Source organism: Trachymyrmex cornetzi, unplaced genomic scaffold (assembly GCF_001594075.2).
Source record: "Trachymyrmex cornetzi isolate Tcor2-1 unplaced genomic scaffold, Tcor1.1 scaffold127, whole genome shotgun sequence".
Taxonomy (NCBI): domain Eukaryota; kingdom Metazoa; phylum Arthropoda; class Insecta; order Hymenoptera; family Formicidae; genus Trachymyrmex; species Trachymyrmex cornetzi.
Genome location: NW_017295839.1, coordinates 1,065,407 through 1,086,566, shown reverse-complemented (window position 1 = coordinate 1,086,566; position 21,160 = coordinate 1,065,407). Strand labels below are relative to the sequence as shown.

The following is a 21,160-nucleotide window of genomic DNA, read 5'->3' as shown; positions in this document are numbered from 1 at the left end:
TTCAATATACCCTATAATGTCAGAAAATTCTAATAAACACCATATTTTTTAGATGTGCTATCAACGAAGGGTTATATTCTTAATCTTAATTACATGCGTATGTATCATTATACATACATTTATCTTCCTATCTATATTTTTTACGTGTGCTATTCAACTCCACCCGAGTTCACAAGTCGATTTGAAATCGATTGATTTTTAAGACCGTTTGATTTGATATCTACTACATATTCTATTGATCTTCGAAAGAAGATCGATATTTTATCGATGCTGCGTTGATAAAATGTCGATCTTCTTCGAAGATCAATAGAAAATATATCGATATTAAATCAAACAGTCCGAAAAATTAATCGATATTAACTTGATTTCGACTTATGAACCAGGACAAAGTACGGGATCACTTGAATTTTTGCAGATGTGAATTCGCGAAGCTCCCGTTGTCGGGATTTCCTTGGTTCGTGCGTGTTAATCCTACGAGGTTTGTGGGCCTCAAGGCGATTTTCCGGCTTACAACGAGATTAGCGAACTTGCACTTGGTTGATTTCATTGGCGAAACTACGACATACGCTTTGTCCAGAAGATCTGATAACGCAAATGAAGCTACGTGTGCGAAAATAATCACATAAATGCATGACGATATGAGATCCATACTCTGCTCTTATATCATACGTGAACTAATTAAATTATATAATAGCACAAAAATTATATGATAGCATGCATATGATTTTTGTGTCATATAACTTAATTGGTGTGTCACGCGATATTAATGCAATATTTTCTTTATCAATTTAATTTATAACTTAATTTTATATAATTTAATTGCCCTCACAATTTTCATGATTATATTCACATTCCTTATATCAGATATGCGATTATTTTTAATATATTTTATATAATATAAATGTTTAATAACAATGCGATATGAAGTCTTAACAACCTTAATACTACATGGAAAGAGAATAAATTAAAAACTAAATAGGAATAATATTTGCTGGACACGTTGAGGATTAACTGAGGAGTTAGAGGAAGCAACTATAACTACTGTATGGAGTAAAGCCATGCGCAAAAGTCATTTTAAAAGCAAACAAAAAAAAAGCATGATAAATAATATTGCGAGTTTTAATGTTGAAATAAAAGTAACGAACACTGTAAGCACGGAAAACGTTAATAAACGGATTTATGATCGCATAGTGAAAATTCCACGGTTCATTCGACTATGCGCATCGGCGTTATAGAGTTTTAGCAAGATAAAATGCACTTGTGTCACGTAGCTTCGCTGTTACACACCACGTATAACATAATTAGAGTCCAACCTATGTATAATTCTCGCGTTGTACCGACTGCACTTTGTGTCTATCGTTGCGTGGTAAAGCGTAAGTAGAATTAAAGTTGCGCCTCGGCATATCGTTGTAACCGTCGCCGACGTATGGAACGCCGCCGGCTCTCGGAATTTGTTTAACAACGAGCAAGACGATATAACTATTACTTTTGGAACAAAGTCTTAGCGTGATTGTAACTTTCGCGCTAACTTTGTCCTTCTCATTTGTGTTGTGCTTGTATCAACTGTATTAGGTATTCTCAAAGTTTTCTACATTATCCTATCCTGAGTACTTGCAAATCCCTCGCGTTTTCCTCCATCAGACTCTTTCCTTTCATTTAATAAGATGTGGACATATTCTACGGAAACGAAGAAATCTAGCAATATAATGTTTTATGAGAAGATTTCGCTTTTTTACTTTTTTTTTGTTCGCAAGAAGGAACAGCAACATATATAGGTATACAATCATACATGTCAAAAGTAAAAAATTAGAGAAATAAAAGTTGGTACAAATCATGATATTAAAAATTAATATTACAAATTTCATTATTCAATATCTTTTTTAACCTATTAAGCCCATAGCTAAAGAAACCAGCAAGGTTAGCAAAAAAAAACCAACAATTGAAAATAGGACTGAAGCATGACAAATATTTCTTACATAAAAAACAATCAAAAGAAATGTTCAAACCAATTGTTATAAACAAATAATTAAATATTGATTGTAGAAAGAAATGACTGCACCAATCGAGCCTAAGGAAAAAATAGCAAAAGAAACACACATAATTTTTTTCTAATTGATCTCTGTTTATGGAAAAAAATAATGGAAAGAGAAACATTACGGATTACTAAAACTCGTTGCTGTCCATATAACTTATAGACCTATAGGTTTAGCAAAAAAGTAACTACTATAACTGGAATGGAAGCTTACTGATACAATAAATACTTTATAAAATTAATTTGACAATATCATTCGGCACTATTTAAAAAAAATTCTGATAAACTTTTCCTGATAATTAAAAACATTTATTTAATCTTCGCATTTATTTAAGAAATTTTAGAAATTTTAACCACAGCATATTAAAGAGTATAAGCTTTTGATAAATTTCGCAATTGAAATATTACCAGGATTAATAAGAACCGTTTAATTTAAAGCTTACATAAGAGATCAGTTGGATTTAGCAGTTATTATGAAAGAATCATTGAGATATTTTTGAACTATAGACATACCCGAGAATATTATTCTCAATCAAAAGTATTACTATAATCGTAAGTATTACTGAATTTGTAACATAAATATATTATCTTATACTTAAAAAATAGCGTAATAATTATTCGATCTGTTTTCGAATAATTCTTAAAACATCATAGAAGACAATAGCTTAGATAGTTAAGTTTTTTTTTAATAAAGCCGATCCGTCAAATTTAATTCAAAAGTAGGACACTGCAAATTTCAAAAGAATCTCGTAAATCTCTCAGAACAGTGTTGAAATTTTCAAAACAAATAGTCGATCAGTTAATCGTCCGGCGGGCATTGCGGGTACGATCGTTTGTATGCAAAGCGCTCAACGAGATAACGACGAATGTCTCGCAAATTGCAGGCTGAACATTTACGGAGCCTCGAGGGTGGCGAGTGTCAGGACATCAGAGATACTCGGTAACTTTACGGTGCTCCAGAAACCGGATCGATGCCTATGATTACGTCGACGCTTCGTGTTTCACCTCCGTATGGTTGAAGCACATCCGGCTCTTTATCGCCTTTATGGCTTCATATCGTGCGGACAATTATGAACCGGTATTCTTCTGACCAATGGACTTGACGCAATCCGACTCTTTTTATAAACATCATCGCATCATTCTCTATTTTCTGCCCTGTCACTCATAAATTTAATATTTAATAAACCTAATATTTATCACGAAAATCTATAAACTTATAATCTGTTTAGTTATGTTGGTTACACTATTCTATAATACGCTTCTGTTTCACTCTGTCTCGAAAAACGTAATCTAATTTAAAGCTATGGTCCAATTAATTTACACTTACAATGCTCTTGAAATCATTTAATTCTTGTTGTTTATTAATGTTAAAGAACAAATAGCGCTCACGAGCGTTGTAAGTGCGGATCGGACCGCAACCTAATTGTAAATATATACCCAGTTATTTTAAAAAATTGATATCGTCGTCATACATCACTTACAGTAAAGTAAAATTGTAGAAAATTATTGTTACAAATATTTCATTAAAACAAGATTATCACATAAATTTAGTTTTCAGTAATTTATAACAAAAACAAACTAATGTCAAGTTGAAATAAAGCTGTTAATCTACCTCTAAATTTAAATACACAAAGTATTATAAAATACAACTTTTAAGAAAATGCTTATTTTATTGAAGTTAACACAAATCATACAAATCAACTTTTTCAGCAACCATAAGACGAATGGTGTCGAGCATTATTCCACGTGCTGGATAGAATTCGATGCTAATCGAGATTTTAATTTCAAACTGGGACGACTTGGGATCGCAGCTCTCGCTTCGTTTATCGCTCCAAAATGTCAGAAAGATTCTGGTGGGTCATGAACCGCTGCCAAGAAAGCGGGACGGGAGACATTCAAGGCCCACTTATCTTTTGCGCCAGGATTTATGAAATGCTCCGCCCCCCTTCGCGAGTACCAGGATAAGAGCTTGAAAGGACGTGCCTGCCTGACCCGTAGACACGCAGGATAATGCAAGGATTAAGAAGCGTCGTCGTCGAGATGGAGTTTGCTACTTTTGGATTAAGTATGGACGCGATATTAAAGCGCTCGAATCCGATTTGCGAGCAAAAACGTTCTTCCGATGTGTTTCAAAGGTGAAGTATATATTCTCCTCAGATCCACTATCAGAATCTCCAGATATAATTTACAGCATAATACCTAAGATCAAACATAAAGAGAGCTCAAAAGTAATTTTAAATTCGAGAAAAGAATGTCTGTATACAGCAATCACAGAGAGATGGAAGATCGAGTCCATTAATTTTCTAGAAACTTTCATCTTTATATGAGGTAGCAATTTACAGAAATATAAATATGCAAGTATATTCACATTGTACGTTTATATTGAATAAACCATTTGTATTTCCGTATTTTTACGCGGATCATCATGTGTACATATACCTAGTATAATCCAGTATGATACTCAAATGAGATGATCTTACGCGACCCATGGAGACGCACAATATGGGATTAAGAATCCCGAGTGCGGAGCTCATTATTCACGGATTACGAATAAGCTAGAGCCACTAGTGTGCGCGAGTTACTCTCGTAGAAATCCTTATCCCGCGGATAACTGCTGAAACGCTACGCTATTTCATGATCTCAGGCCTCATCGTCCTAAAGATATCCCATTCCACATTTAAAAGAAAACAGGACATTCTCCCAAAGTTAAAACGCGGAATAATAAAGAGGGAATTAAACTAAATGTTTAGGGAATTGATACCATTTTCGCAAATCTTCTTCCTCTGTTTGTATAAATGAATAGCAATTATTAAGAACATTGAAAATAGATATAAACTAACGCATTTCTGATTTTTTAATCTAATCTATAAAATTCTTAATAAATTCAATTGCCCGTTTATTATTAGAATTATTTCCTATGGTATAATTTATCCTAATGTATAAAAATTATATTTAAAACAAAGATTATAAATTTTCTGTTACATTTATGGTAAATAATTTCTGCTCGAAAAAAAATTTGAAATGCCGAAGAGGCTTTATATTTCGATGTTTTCGAGACGCACTGTGCACCCCATAAATCTTATTTCCCACCATAAATGAAAGTAAGATAACGAACTATCTTGCATCGAAAGAGCATCCAGATGGCAAATTTTAGTCGAGTATCTCTCCATTGGGAAAAAGGTTGATTTATAACGCAGGCACGCTTTTTCCACCCGCATTCAGACCAATTTCCCTTTACATGTGGTGGAGTGACTCACACATTTTGAATTTCCTATCACGTAAAATATTTGATATAACGGTTTAATCAGTCAGCAGACCTTCCAATTACAATCTGACAGAGGAATACAAAAAAAGGTAATACCATTCGATTTGATATTATTTTTATCATAAAAATAGCTAACACGTTATTCAATTTTCTAATTTCAAGTAATTTCGTAATAGTCATCATTACTAAAGTATTTTTAAAACTAAGGTAAAACGCTATTGCCATTTATCTTTAAAAAATTATCTTTAAAAATACCAACACGATTCGTAAATTGATATACAACTAATAGACGTTCAAGAAATGAGAGAAATCTCTAAAAACAACAATCTCATAAAAGATTAACAAAAAAAAAATAAAGGTAAAATCCATCGAAAAATAATAAGAAAGATAAAAGATTGAGACAAGTTTCAATATGTTTTACAATCATGAATTTTCACTAGTTCCAATATGTTATACAGTTAAGAATTTCCATTAATTCAGAATTTAGAGATATAGAGAAATACTCTGTCTTCTGTTCAGTGACTTTCCACTTTTCCCATGCCATTTGCCTGTACACGGCACATAGCCAAAACGAATCTATCATTTCTTACTATTTCGACAAACTTCAAAATATAAATATAAGGTAACATTACAGAAAAAATTTAAACAAATCATTTGCTGATTTTATGCAAACAAATATTAAAAAGAAACGGGAACTCTAATCAGAATTCCTGAGTACTATAGTTGGGGTGCTAACTTCACATACCCAAAAAATCGTTCATATGTAGAATTTTTCTTGTGTTACCACATTTTGATTATTACTTCAATGTAAAATAAACATACAACTGATATGTTATTATTTTTGTAACATTTTGATGTGTTAGATTCATGTCACCTTTCTAACTTAACAATTGCGTATGTCAATTGAAAATGGAATATTATTTTGAGTGTTTTTAATACAATTGTTTCAATTAATCTATATATCTCAAAATTAATTTAACATCTAAGAATTTTTTCATTCACATTATACGAACAAAAATGTTTTATTAACATTTTCTTATGAGTTACTGCAACTACTCTTCTATGTACTCTACTTAATTTATATATTAGTTTTAAATCACCTTAAAGTCAAAATAACAAATATAAATGTAAAGTATCGTAATTATTTAACATTACTAGTTCATTAATAAATAACACAAGATGAATGAGTTACTTTAACTTAAAATTTATAGTGGATCTCCTAGGACATGTAAAAAATGTTTAACAAATATAAATGTAAAGTATCGTAATTATTTAACATTACTAGTTCATTAATAAATAACACAAAATGAATGAGTTACTTTAACTTAAAATTTACAGTGGGACATGTAAAAAATTAACATTTTCTTTTTTACTGTATGGTTTAAACCCTAGCTGAGGTTATATTTTTCTTCTTAATAAATTATTTACAAATTTTAAAATACTTATTAGCTTCACTGTTAAAATGGACGATCAATCTAATTTGATATTAATTTCAGCTTCAGTTTGCAATTGCATTTCAAGTCCGACAAACTTTATCGGCGCGCAGTTTATAAAACTTTAGTATTAATAAAGCACTGAGATCCGCTTTGACAAAAAATAGGATTATTTCAATTAATTGAAATATTATGTTATACAGAAAATGTAATGTAATTGAAATTCATATAGTTTTAACATAAGATCTAATAATAAAAATTGAACTTATATTAATTTTATTTCAAATTTTTAATTCATCTAAAACAATTGTAAATTTATTTAAATAAAATGGAGCCCTTTCTCTTGACACAAAATATATTTATGTCAGATTTAATTCATTCTGTTCTGTAAACGCTATAGAATTTCATATAATCATATATAGCAATGGAATGTAACAAATACGTTTCATGTTTTTACATTTTCCAAATTATAAACATCTAATATATTATAACAACCGAGATACCAACAATATTAAATAATGCTTAACAAGGGCCAAAACGTTCATGATATTTCCACTGACGCTTTTCATCTAAATAATTTGTGTGGTATTCACGAAGATATATCGGCACATACCATTTATTCATAATTACTATAATTCCTGAATGTTTCGTGTCACGCTTACAAACATTTGCATAATTAGCAGTAATTATGTATCATTACAAGGCAAATGAAAAAAACATGTACAGCATATGTAATGTATATCATATATTATTAAATTATTTCAAAATTAATTTTAAAACATTTAAATGTTATATTGTCAAAAAGCATTTATCCATTTGTAATTGCAAATATGTAAAATATTAAAATACATTTATGCATGTTTTATTAAAAACTATATAAAGAACACGAGATTAGCTATTTATAATAATTTTCATTTTCTCTCTCATTTTACGAAAATATATAGAATTTGTTTAAGATTGCTATAACTGTCTTATTAAGAGTAGGTAATATCGATTGGAAAATGTATTTATTATAAGAGTAAGATATTGTTTATAGATAAGAAGAGAGTATAAAAATCAGAATACAAGCACTACCATACAATGTTGTACATTCTTTTATCTCGTGAAGCGTGAAATCGAAGTATTGGTAAATGAGCTGAATGCCACCTATATATCTAACAGCAATATTATATCTTTGCTCCAAAAATTTTATTCAATAAAAATAACAAAAATAACGTGAACTAATTAATCACACTAACCACTGAATCTGCAGAGGTTTTACTATTTTTTGCTATTTCATTTTATTTATAATTTAATCGGTATCAATTTCAACATGGTTATTGATTTTTATTAGCCATATTTTTTTACATTCTCGTGTATATGCAAAAGCAATATAACTCAATGAAAATTATTTATAGTTTTGTTATAAAAATCAAAATATATTTCTTATCAATATAAAAATATTAGGTAGAAACAAATAAACAATCTTTTTTTGCAAAATGTGTCGTGTAAACCATCTGGTTATTATTCATAAGTTTGTACACATCAACACTTAAAACTACATGTGAATTTATCTAATTTTGAAAAAAAAGAGTTACTGTCAAGATAAAAAAAAATAAAAATTAATAATAATCAAGAGTTAAAAAAAATTTCTTAAGTCAACAATAGTCAAATAAGAAAGTAAACGGGTAATTAGGAATTGACGCTGTAAGTGTTAAGCTTAAATAATTGACACACATCAACGTCTAAAAAATTGTACTTACATATGTTACGAACGTTTCAGCTAAACTTTTGTAAACACAAATTTTCAGCGCTGAAGGTGGCTAGAATTTAGTCAAAATGTTCATGATATGTAAATATATACGATTTTTTAGACGTTAATGTCTGTCAATTATTTAAGTATAGAACACTCTTATAGCGCTGATTCCTAATTGCCCGTTTACTTTCTTATTTGATTAAAGTTAGTAATATAAGGATTAATATGTGAAATAAATTGTTTTAATTCCTTAAATTCTTACAACATATAGTAATATAAATTCGCGAACTGTAAGAACATTCTTTCATGTAGTTATTAATATATACTTCGCAGGCGCAAACCGAGATACTAAGACAATGTACATTTTCTCAAGAGAAAGTGTAATATGATAGCCCAATCTCCTAGTTTCTTAATTTTATTTTCATCGTACTTGGAAGTACTCTTCAAAGAAATTCTGTGCCTCTACTACCTTTTTCTCATTCACATTCATGCAATGTACGTTGTCATTGAATCTACATGTATGACGTCATTGAACGTACCTGATGCTGCGAAATAAAATACGCGTTATTCTTTGCTGAGAACGTCGAGAAGTCATAGGTGGAACGCGTAATTTTATTTCAAACGTCTCTCGATAGAAAAAATCTAGAACGTGCTTGATCGTGGAACTTTTCAGCGAAATTAATATCGTCTATTATGTCATTCTCAAAATCTTATTAGACAAATCTTATAATTATTGGTAAAATAATTTTGTTTTAGTGTTTTGAAACTTAGTTCTTTATTGTAAAAATTAAACAATTTTCTAAAAATTAGTATCATAGATATTTTCGGCTTAAACATATTTCGTATCCACTCCATACAATAAGAACTTATCTCTGTTTCTTCTCACGCGCTATAATCTTGCAAGATGGTCTTTATAATGCTTTTTACCTTGACTTCCCTTTCATATTTATGTCATGGAAGTGCCATCATGTGGACCTTTCGCTACGAAGATGTCGCAACGACAACTATTAAAGGCATTCAGAAACAAAGATATTAACCCTTAGGGACTTATCCATAGCAATATCTAAAGTTTTTATGGGATTGCTGGCGGGTGACAGATAGTACATACATACTCCAGCGTGTATGTGTAAATGTGGAAAATATATATGAAACCATCAACACGAAAATTCCATCTAAAGAAAGAAGCTTTCGATAAGTCTTGGGAATCAAATCGATCAAGAAAAAGAGGACTCTAATTTTTCAACAAAATTTTGTCAAAAATATTTATATATAAAATAGATATCTAACACCTAATAAATAGCTAATCTTTTATCAATATGTCTGCTGCATATTTACTATTGTAAATAAATAACAAGTAGATGAAAAAGTAGATGAAAAAGCAATTTAAAAAATAGATTAATTTCTTCCTATATAACAAAAGTTTCTCGAATTTTTTCCACAGTTGAAATTATTGCTGTCCACGCTAAGTGACAGTCGATTTTGTTCGTATGATAATAAAGGAACTTAAATTATACCACGTTCCCGCAAAATTGCGCCCAAAAATTAGTCGCTATTGGTAAGTGGCGGAAAAAACCAGATGAAATTTTGCGAAACTTCCCCCCCCCCCCCCCCCCCCCCTCTCTCTCTCTCTCTCTCTCTCTCTCTTTCTGTGTGTGTTCACAAAACTACCTACTTTCCGCAGATCCTGAACATAATTAGACCACTAGTATCTCTAATTAAGCAGTTGCAGCGTAGGATATTTTTTGCAAGTAGTTACGTAATGACGCCACGAAACATTCTCATCGCCGCTTTCGCGATGAGGCAAAGTATGGAGGTGCGCGCACGAGACGAAAGAGGAAAATTCGGAAGTTCCGTATAGCTGGAAACTGAAATGGAAACTAATATACGACAGATGCAGCCGTGATTCAGCGTTGCACCGGCGGCAACATTGCGCCATCCTGCTCTTCTCGGTTTTCGGAAAGTTGCTACCCCGATTTCCACCCGCATGCTGCACCTAATTCTTTGTACAAACTCTTCCCCATAAAAATGACGTAACCTAAGTAACTCATATATGTAACAATCTGACATTAAACAAGTATTTAAATTGGAAATTGTATCACATTAATAATTTCTACCAATGTTCAATAATAAAGATATTTAAAATATATTTATAATTTATTCTTTAGGTGCTGTCACATTACTAATATACATCGTCAAACTATTACAATAAAAAAATATGGAAATCTTGCATTAAAATGTAATGTAAAAATATATGTAAAATATATGTATATAATAAGTACTATATTTTATAAAATCGTGGCATAAAAGTTTCCAATATAACATATTGACGGATGACGAAAGCCGATAAAAGCCGATCCATATAACTCACATAGTAAAAATCTATATTACGCGTGAAACGCTTTTTATTCTGTAAACTGCATTTTTGAGATAATTATTATTGATGTTGGATATTTTTGGTCATTAGGGTGAAACTGATTAAACAGATACGATATGGCAATAAATAGCAGCGGAGTAAATGTGTGGTATGTCTACGTGAAAAGCTTGTCGAGATCTATAGTGGCAATAAATTCGCATATAGCTTACAGTAAAATGGACACGAAATGGCGATACGCGGTTATCTAGTGCGCTTCGATTTATAAAACGATTGGTGTTGGTTAATTTGTCCTGCGAAAGGATATTCCAGCAGCTTCAGATTTCAATTTCTACCAATGCCGTGGAACAAATGAGCATTAAACGTGATAATGCAGCTTTTAAAACTGTATCACGTGAATTCAATACAGTGAGCTTCCATAGCGTGTTACAATTGCATTATTGGAAATTACGAAATAATGCATTGGAATGTAAGGCAAATAACAGAAAATATGGCATAAAATATAATAGTTATAGTGGTATAATAATACAAATGTTTTATTTCAAAAATTTGCCATCATACTTTTGCTTGTACTTAAATGATTGCAGATGTAACAGCAGTATGTTAAAATAAAGCAATTCGGCATAATATCTACTGAATTTTTCAGCCAAAAGTGATAAGCAGTTTCAGCTAAAACATCAGAAACCACGTAATCTTTTTAGCTATCTCTAAGTTGGAAGTCCTAATTGAGGAATTCGCTGCAGCGTCACTGAGCTGAGCTATTTAACAAAAGTTACGGAATTTGGATCCCTAGAAGCCGCATGTCGGTGTCAACTTCTTCAATTAACAGCGATCTAAGTTGTAAGCCAGAGATTATATTAAAATGCATAGATTAGTCTTCATCTTGTATCATATATATTTAAAATATTGTATCTAATTAATTGAAATATTTATCTAATTAATCAAATTTAACTTAATATATAATAAATAAAATGGGTATTTACATATATAATAAATTCTTATTTATTTTCTCCTTCTTCCTACATCACACCGAAACCATCAAATTGATAGTTATCATTATATAAAAATAGTCAAAAACAAGAGAAGCAATGTATAAAATACAGATATTAATGGAAGCACCTCGAGATTATTTCGCAGAAATCATGATTTTCCAATAATTGCATAATTGCGAGACAAAATTTACAGAATTTATTCGTTGAATTCTGTTGACGAGCGTATCACGCGTACTTATGCATGCATTGTTAATAAATTATCAAGTATGCTACATGCATACATATACGATAGCCATTAAGCAGATGGCGACGATTGCAAATTAGCGGCTAATAATTATCTCGCAGGCACATCCCCGATACATGCTCCATTCGCAAAGTTATCCGTATGTTACGAACGCCACCTCATCAATTGTAAGGGATAAATGCGACGAGAAACACCGCGTAAATCGAATCGTCGTGGCTCGAATAATTTCACATTAATTACATGCGTCGCGGATTATATCTATCTATTGTAGGTGTTACTGCACACCGCTAAATACGTAAACAAATATCGTTTATATCTGGTTAGTTTGGCATAAATTCCGATCGACCAAAATTACGCTAATTTGCCTATGTGACATACAAGCGTGACGGTCAGACAAACTCTCGCACGCTCTGAAAATCTCGCGTCTCTCATCCAGTGGTATTTTGCGAAATACGAACGAGGCAAAGCGGAAGGGAAAATCCGCCATGTTTTTGTACACAATAAGGCGGATTTCGATCATCTCAAAATCACGAATCTAGTTACAGCGACTTTGTCGTAAACACTCGTTGCAACAGCCGAACTTTGACCTCTTGCAACCTAATGTTTAAAACATGCGGCTTATCTCGCCAAGATCACAATTTCAAAGCAACCAACTTTTGGCTCTACCTATTGTAGAATTGTTTTCAAGAATTTTTATTATAGAAAAAGGAAGAATTTTTAACAAAATCAGAACTAACAGCGTGTACAACTGATCATACATAAATCAGTGTGGAAAAGAAAATGTTGTGTTAGTGTGTGGCTACCTATATAACTTGAGTGCACTCCTATCTAAAAGAGAAATGATCAAGTCGATATATAGTCAGTAGGTACTCTACAAGCTCGTTTCAAAAGTAACGCGAACCGTTACTCGCGAAAGACTCGCCTCTAAATAAAAATACGGATACAATCTCACAGGCACTCTGCGCGTTGAAATCACAACTGTCGATATTACGAAAGTAACCTCGGCATTACAAATAACGGATGCAGAAGCGACGAGCGGCAGCATGCGTGCAACCCCGGATATTTACACACGCGAGAGAGCCAGATATGTAGATTGGGCAAGCTTTCAACTCGGAAAAGAAAGACGAGCCAGCCGAACAATAGGTAAATGCACTTCCACGAAATGTAGACCGCTACTAAACCGTAGTTGAGCAGCTACCTACTCTATGCGACTTGGTGGATCGGGAGTCGAGAAATAGGCGTTCTGTTGCGGCGGCGACCGTAAGGCGGCCGGGGTGGAAACGGAAATGGGAAAGCTTGAAAACGAAGTGCTCTCCCGTCGAAACTTTTATCCCGAAAAGAATGTGCGAGATTGAATGTGAGAGAAAGACAGGGTGTCGATAGGGAAGGTGTTCGTAACACGACAAGAACGCTTATCGTATCAATCATGAAACCACCCTGCGGTATGTATACGGACAAAATATTATTAACGGAAGTCAAACAAAAAGCTGCAAAACGCAAAAAAATCAAATTAAAAATTTGTTATATAAAATACGTAGTTATTTTATATTTTATTCCCTCTGCCTAAGTTTTTTATTGTTTTAGATTTTTTTAAAATGTGGAAAAATTCAGGGTTAGGTTGCTTTTCAACGTCTTTATTATATTACTAAATAGTTTTTAACAATAAAAATATTTTAGAAGAGAGAGAACCGGACTCCGTTCTTTTATTTCACTTGTGTAAAGTAAAATTTCGTTTGTGACCAAAAATGACCTAGATGGAGGGTTAAAAAAATGTCTTAATAAAAATCGCCTTGAATTCTCTGAACAACAATTTTGAAAGTACAAAGCGTTAAAAATTGTCAATTTATTTTAAAAAGGCTGCAACTATTGAGTTGAAGTGAACGACAGAGGACAATCGAAATGTCGATAAAGACGAAAATGGAAGCTAAAACAGAAAAGCCTTTTAATCGTATTCCCGAAGCTGTTCTAGGAAACAGTGAATTATGCATGTGGAAGATCTATTATTGTTTTACTTCATACATAAGTACTATACACAATCATACATAAATTAATATAATCGGTTGCAAACGATTTCAGGACAATTTACGGCATTGTTTAAATATCACGAAAATTATTTGCATCCTAAATATTATTTATATATAAGCATCAATTATCTATAATTCATGCAACATTTGTACCACCATATATACAATATGGTGGCGTGTATCGTAACAATATCGATAATTATTATCGAAGCGAAATGAAAAAACATGCAGAAATTTTTGCAAACTGCACCCGCACCGCTTTCGATACGAAGTGCACAAGCCGGTCGACCCGTATTTCATCGCGTGGCGACGGTTGCGAATATAAAATATCTTGCATTAATTTTCAAATATTCGAATCTATTTCGCGAAAGAGTGAAAATTACGACTTGTCCGTTCTTTTTTTCGCTGGCAGCGCTGAATTATAGCCACGGAAGAATTGTTCCCGGCGAAATGCAGATAGGTGTGCATTTTCCTCTTGCAGTCCGTGACCTCATTTCGCACAGATTTTGTACAATTTATAGTAGAAGACAGCAAAGATATCCGGGCAAGATAATCAAGATTATGTTATATAAGACATTCCCGTGCGGAAATCTTGCGCCAGTTATACGATGAACCGTTTCCTGCGAACCTATATCCTCAATTCGGTGCAATGACATTCCTCGTTGCGATGCGCAACTAATCGAAATAATTCTTGAAAGACGACCTATATATATATATATATACACCATTTCTGAACATCTATCGACTCTGGCAACTTTTTCTACAGATCGTAACGTCGAGCCGTTTAAAGCCAAATCGTTCTCATTACAAGGTAAAGTTCTACCTCCTATACCGGTTCCTCCGAGCTTTTTTTGCAACTTACGTGAATTGTGTAAAACTTCAACTGTAAAGCCCGCGGGCGTCCATCGTTTCGCACAATTTATAGAGATGGTGGCAACTTTTCAAACTATCAAGGCTGCCGCAACGGCGGATTGTCGCCGATCGCGATTTCCGAGCGCGCGTTGCTGCAATCGCGCCAATTATAATAAGAATTTACGAGCAAGACTAAGCGACCGCGCTGACTATCGATAAAGTGCCATCGCCGGAGACGTCCGATCTCTTTCCTTCCTTCTCGAAAACATCCGATAGATTTACGAGGGTAATTACGCGCTTTCTTCCTGCGGCTATTCCACCACTCCGCGCAAATGCACTGTCCATTCTCTTCTCCCACCCTTATTCATCTTATTCTTTTTCCTCTCCTTCTTTTCGCACACGTTAGCACCTACTAACTTTACGATCGCACCACTGATCTATCGACGTCATCTAATATTTGAACATACATAACCACCGAGCACTCCTATTACTTCAGCATTACGATCAAAACGCAACCGAAGTGCATTAGCGGAGCACAGAAGATGATAATGGAGAGGTGTACCGCGGACCAAAAATTTGTATACTAACTTCAGCAGCATCTGTGTATTGATGATAATAATACAGGATAATATATTCACAGAAATACTTTATTAAATAAAATAAGAATTATATTAAATACGATAAAGAAAGCCATAGATATTTTCGAATAATATATTAGGTATATATTCTTTTTATTAAATCAATTTATTTCAAACATGACTGCGCATCTTTCTTTCTAATCTAATTTAGGGGAGGATTATTAGCGTTTCAGACTGTGTTGAAAGTCCGAAAGTTATCGACGCGTCATATCTGAAATTAATTGATTTAATAAAAAGAATATATAATAATGTATTATTCGAAAACATCTAACTTGATCGATCATGGCTTTCTTTATCGTATATTTAATGTATTCATAATTACGGTCGTTCTTAAATCTTATAATGTAAATAAGAATTACATTATTAAATAAAAAAAATACATTATTAAATCATTTTTGTGAAAATTTCAATTCCTTTCTGTAATATATTCATGTGCAATTCGTTACAAGTAATTTTCTCGCTCCAGAAAATTTAAATTGGATTAATCAACTTTTAATTATTATCCATTGCGAAATTACGTTAACCTAAGTAACGTTACATCCATTAACACTCACGTTCTGAAATTTCTGCTAATAATTTTAACTCTCGACCCGTATTTTCTCGACTTTGTATACTAAAATTCCACGGTAGATTTAGATTCAATTCTAACATTCCAACGGTAAAATTCAACCGACCTCTTAAGCCCGTTATATTTCACGTCGGTTTGGAAAGTAATTAAAAAATTTTTAAAGACATAATACATTTGCGGAAATCTCGATTCGTTTTTCGCCTTTCCATTAATTATTAACGAGTGCACTAATTCCCCAACAAATCGGCAATCGCGATATACGTGTCGTCGTAAATTATCACAGCGGTAGCCGGATATAACCGGACGGTTCTTACAAATCCCACGATATATTCGTTCAATCGCAAACCAGAGCGCACGCGCACGCAGGCATAAAACGCGGCTGACAACTGTTATCTATATGTAAACGATTTTACGTGCTAGATTAATTATACGAGCGGCTAGGTTGCAACTAATTCACGCGTCACAATGATCCATGATTTATGATGCATCGAGCCCGGAATTTACTCCATGAATCAAAACGATCGTGGACACCGAATATACCCACCCGTCGAGTTATCACGAGACGAGATATCGACTTTAATGTGGTTAAGTTTGATTACGCTAATTATTGCAGGACTACGCGCAACGCCTTAGGCATCACGAAAGAGGGAGGCCAAACATGAACGACATGTAACGTCTCCCGGCAATTCCCTCAATTTACTCTCTAATCTCTTAATTATATGCATATGGAGTTGCTACTACTCCGCATGGCAGTTGCCTCCATCCAAAATAGGCAAAGACATATAATCACCAACATGGCCAATTCTAACTTTCCACATTCAATCTTCAGTGAGGTAATATTAAATGTTATAATTTTGCGGTACACTTCTCCGTGTGTTACCGTATGAATTGAAAAGCAAATAATCAAACAGAAAATTCAATATACCTCTCCAAGTAAAGTATTTATTAACATAAAATTAAATTATTTTATTTCAGAATATATAAAGATTATAAATCTTTAAAAAATATATATTTTTATACGTTTAAGATTATGTATGAATGACTTTATAAAATCTTTTTTATTTTTATACGTTTAAGATTATGTATGAATGACTTTATAAAATCTTTTGATATCCAATATAAAAAGTTTGTGAATCACTTAATAATCATCCTTCGACAATTTGCAAAACAAAAATTAAAATCGATAAAATTTTTTATATTTTCTAATAAATTTAAAATATATTCTGACAAGTTCAAAATATATTCTAATAAATTCGTAAAATATTTATGCCAATTTTAAATACATATTATATGATTATAATATACAATATAAATATATTTTTCGACATGACAATATATTTTTTCAATTAAATATATAAAATCCATATAAAAATTAATGCATCTGAATCAAATAAATTATAATTACAAAAACGAGAGAAGAACTCACGCAAATGTATATGCATTAATTTACATTAAAATTATATAAAATATCCGTATAGTTTTGGCCAGAAGTATACATAGCTTCCTTCATTTATTGCATATTCTTGGGAAAGGTAAGAAAAACTAAAGGAAAAACAAAATATTAAAATTGTTGTAAAAAAATAAGTATCATTTTTCAATAAAATCTTTTTAAAATAATTATTTTTCATTAGATATAAATTCATGTCAATTTGTAAGAATTCTTTGTACTTATGGCCAAGGCTATAACTTCCGGTCATAAATCAAATATTTCACATATTCAACGGCATTGAAAAACTGAAAAGATCCGACACTAATCATATGTCGACAAAGTTCAATAAAATTAACTGAAACTATGATATTTTGTAGCTTATGCTAATCAAAAGTTTTTACAGGCACAATCGTTAAAATCGGACGGATTTTGCTGTAGCACCATCTAAAAATTACTATTTTGAGTCTAATTTTGGATTTATTATATTGAAATTTTAACTGTTTAAATATTTATACAATTATTAGGAATAGGAATATATAAAATATTAGGAATAGAGGAAATATATAAATATTAAAATTTTAATCTATCAGAATTCATGTATTCCGGAGTAACCGATTCTGAAATCTTAATACTTGCTGAAATTTTAATACTATTAAAATATTAATATACTCCTTTTCCTAATATTTCTTTCATTGTAAGCGGTCCCTTAAACATAACCATACATCTATTATTAAGTAGGTTTCTGTTTCAGTGTGTGTGTGTGTGTGTGTGTGTGTGTGTGTGTGTAAGGGGGAAATGATGGTATACTTATAGCTGGTTCAGAAATTTTACCCGCCCATATCGATAGGTATCATCTTATGCTTGTTTAACATAAACATGGTGAACCACAGGGATAAAATGATATTTGGGTAAATACATGCGGATGAAGTTTCTAAACGCAATCTATGGGTGTGTTTGATACGAACCGCTTACTAAGCGCTCATTGAGTAAAAATTGACAAAAAAGGGATTAATAATATGTTTATTTATTATAATGTTCATAATATAATATTATATTTCTTATTTATTACTGTTTATTATTTTTCTCTAAAGCCGTGAGAGCGTAAGTGCGCAGAGAGCGATGTGAGCATAATTTTATTGTCGTTCATACGGTTTACTGATCACCACACAGCTTTAGAGAAATAATAAACAGTAAGAAATAAAATATTAAAATTGTGAGATAATCTTATCAGGTCATTTGTATCGGAGCAAAATTTCGAGTACGCGCCAAAATTAGATAGTTTCACCAATTGTTATTGCCATTTCCCTTATTAATTATATACCAGAAGGTTGAAATTAAGTAAAATTACGATGGAAAATTACGATATAACCTTTTAAAGAAGTATTTTAAAAAACGCCAATGATCTCATAGCAGAGAACAAAAAATGAGGAACAAAAAATGAGGAACAAAAAATGACGAGAAGTAAAGGTTATATAATATGGACACCCATGGGTCTGTATAAATACTTATTCAGTCAAAAAACAAACTGTGTACTGTAGATAAAGATACTTATCAGTACTCCGATCAGACCCAAAATAGTAATTTTCAAATGGTGTTACAGCAAAAGCTCTATTTTCGATGGCTGTTTATGAAGACCGAAATGAAGACTTTTGATCAATATCTCGTAGACTACAAAATAAAATGTCACAGTTTCAATTTAACTGAAATCACTTTTCAATTCTACCCAATTTGACTAAAATCACTTTTTTAAATTATTAATTTGGAGTTTTTATGAAAATTGCACAGAAAGGACGGTTTTGCTGAGATATTCAAAAAATTCAGCAAGATACAGATCTGTAATAATTTTGTTAGACCATCTAAATAATTATGTAGGACACCCAACTTGGTTGCTAGAATGTAAAATTTCTTCGCAACACATGCTTGAGATTCTTACGTAATTAATTTTAATAGTACAACAAAATTATAATATTTTCAGGTCCTCTGTATCCAGCTAAATTCGTAAACATTTCAGCAAAATCGTGCTTTCCATATACAGCCGACCTTCAACTGCCATGTACGGAAAAATGACTCACCCAAATGATCGGCGCCCGCCACCCGATGAGCCCGGAGAAGCAGCATCCACACCGCCAGCAAGATCATGACTTTCCCGGTTGCGTCACTGGTTGCTAACATCATCGTTGCACTGATCAGTCAATCTCTTATATCAACACCATACCGTCGTACGTCACTAACATGTCACATCACCCGCACTTTGGTCATCGAACACTACCGGATCGCGATATATCTCCGCGAACGTTCAACGAGGAGTCACCCGCCGCGAAGTCGTCGAACTCGGATCGATCATTTCCGGCCGGTCCGTTCCGATCAAGCTTAGCGGCACCGACTCGCGTCGCGACGAACCATAGCTCTCTATCTCTATCTCTTTTTCAAAAAGTCCACGACGCTCGATTCTTACACTCGCGCACCGTGTCTACGTGGGAAATCACGAATCTCGAATCCGAATCTCACTGATCGCCACTTAAGATCGTCAAACCGCGCGACGCAACTAACGTCTCGCTTCGATTCTTCTCGTGAGGTGCAGTTCGAGCGCAGATGTCATCCATGCTGCGAAATTATTGAGACCACTGGAGCCACACGACGCGACTCGACTGCTAATCCCGCGACGTGCGACTGTTCCGACAAACCGACATCGAACGCCTCGGCGTCCCGGTGATTCGAAGCAACGTTCACGCGGCACTTCGTTACGGAGTATACTGAGTATCGGCTAATTTCACATCGTTCCGCGTTTGTTCCGCTCACTGCCGAATTTCCGGAATCGGAAATACAGATTTCACTCTGAAGAAGGAGACACTCCCGAATACGAAGATCGAGGGATAACTCCGGAATGACACTGTCACGCGCGAGAGCTCTTAACGAAAAGACGTACGCATTATTCGGTGATCGGCGCGCGACTGAGGCGGACGGTCGGTACTTTTGAAAGTGGGGTAGCGCGGCGCGCTACGTCACGCGGCCGGCTGGTGCGCGCGCGCGTAACGAACTGCTTCGCAGTTCGCCTGTTCTGTTCGCCCCTCTTCGCTCTCGGGCCGCTCCCTTCCCCGCGGGCCGTATCAGCCGAATTTTCGACACGCCTGAGATGAGTATGACCTCGCGCGCGACGTGTGTATCCCTGTTAAAAACATAAATACGTACGTATGTGTAGCCGAGCTCGGTAAACGATACGGACACGGGATTTAACTTCCGATTGGACGTTACGACCATCGTTGTTTTCACATGTCTCTCCGGTAACTCCGATTTTCGAAAACGAAAACTTTTTGAATTGATTCCCGATTCTCCGATAGATGAAAAGAATTTTCGGCTAATCGCTGTAAATTTTGAGCTTCTTTTTTTAAAGAAAGTGATGATGTGTACATATAACGTCGGTTTATTTGTTTCAAATTGTTATACCTCGAAAAAGAAAAATTGTACCAAAACAAAGTAAAATATATTTTAACTTTTCATAGGCATGCATATTTTTTTTTATTTCGTAGGCACTCAGGGTCTTTTTTGTTCGGTTAAAATTTTTTTATTGTTCTAGGCT

General features: G+C 33.3%; 1 protein-coding gene across 2 annotated transcripts in view; it reads right to left on the bottom strand.

Moving 5' to 3' along the window:
- LOC108770477 (protein eva-1 homolog C) overlaps positions 1-20,514 on the bottom strand; it is a 180,193-nt gene extending 159,679 nt beyond the window's left edge. For both annotated transcript variants that reach the window (XM_018522100.1, XM_018522101.1), the window contains exon 1: positions 19,656-20,514. In XM_018522100.1, the coding sequence (XP_018377602.1) occupies positions 19,656-19,758 (103 nt within the window). In that variant the 5' untranslated portion in view covers positions 19,759-20,514. The remainder of the gene's footprint in view (positions 1-19,655) is intronic.
- Positions 20,515-21,160: the final 646 nt, after the last annotated feature.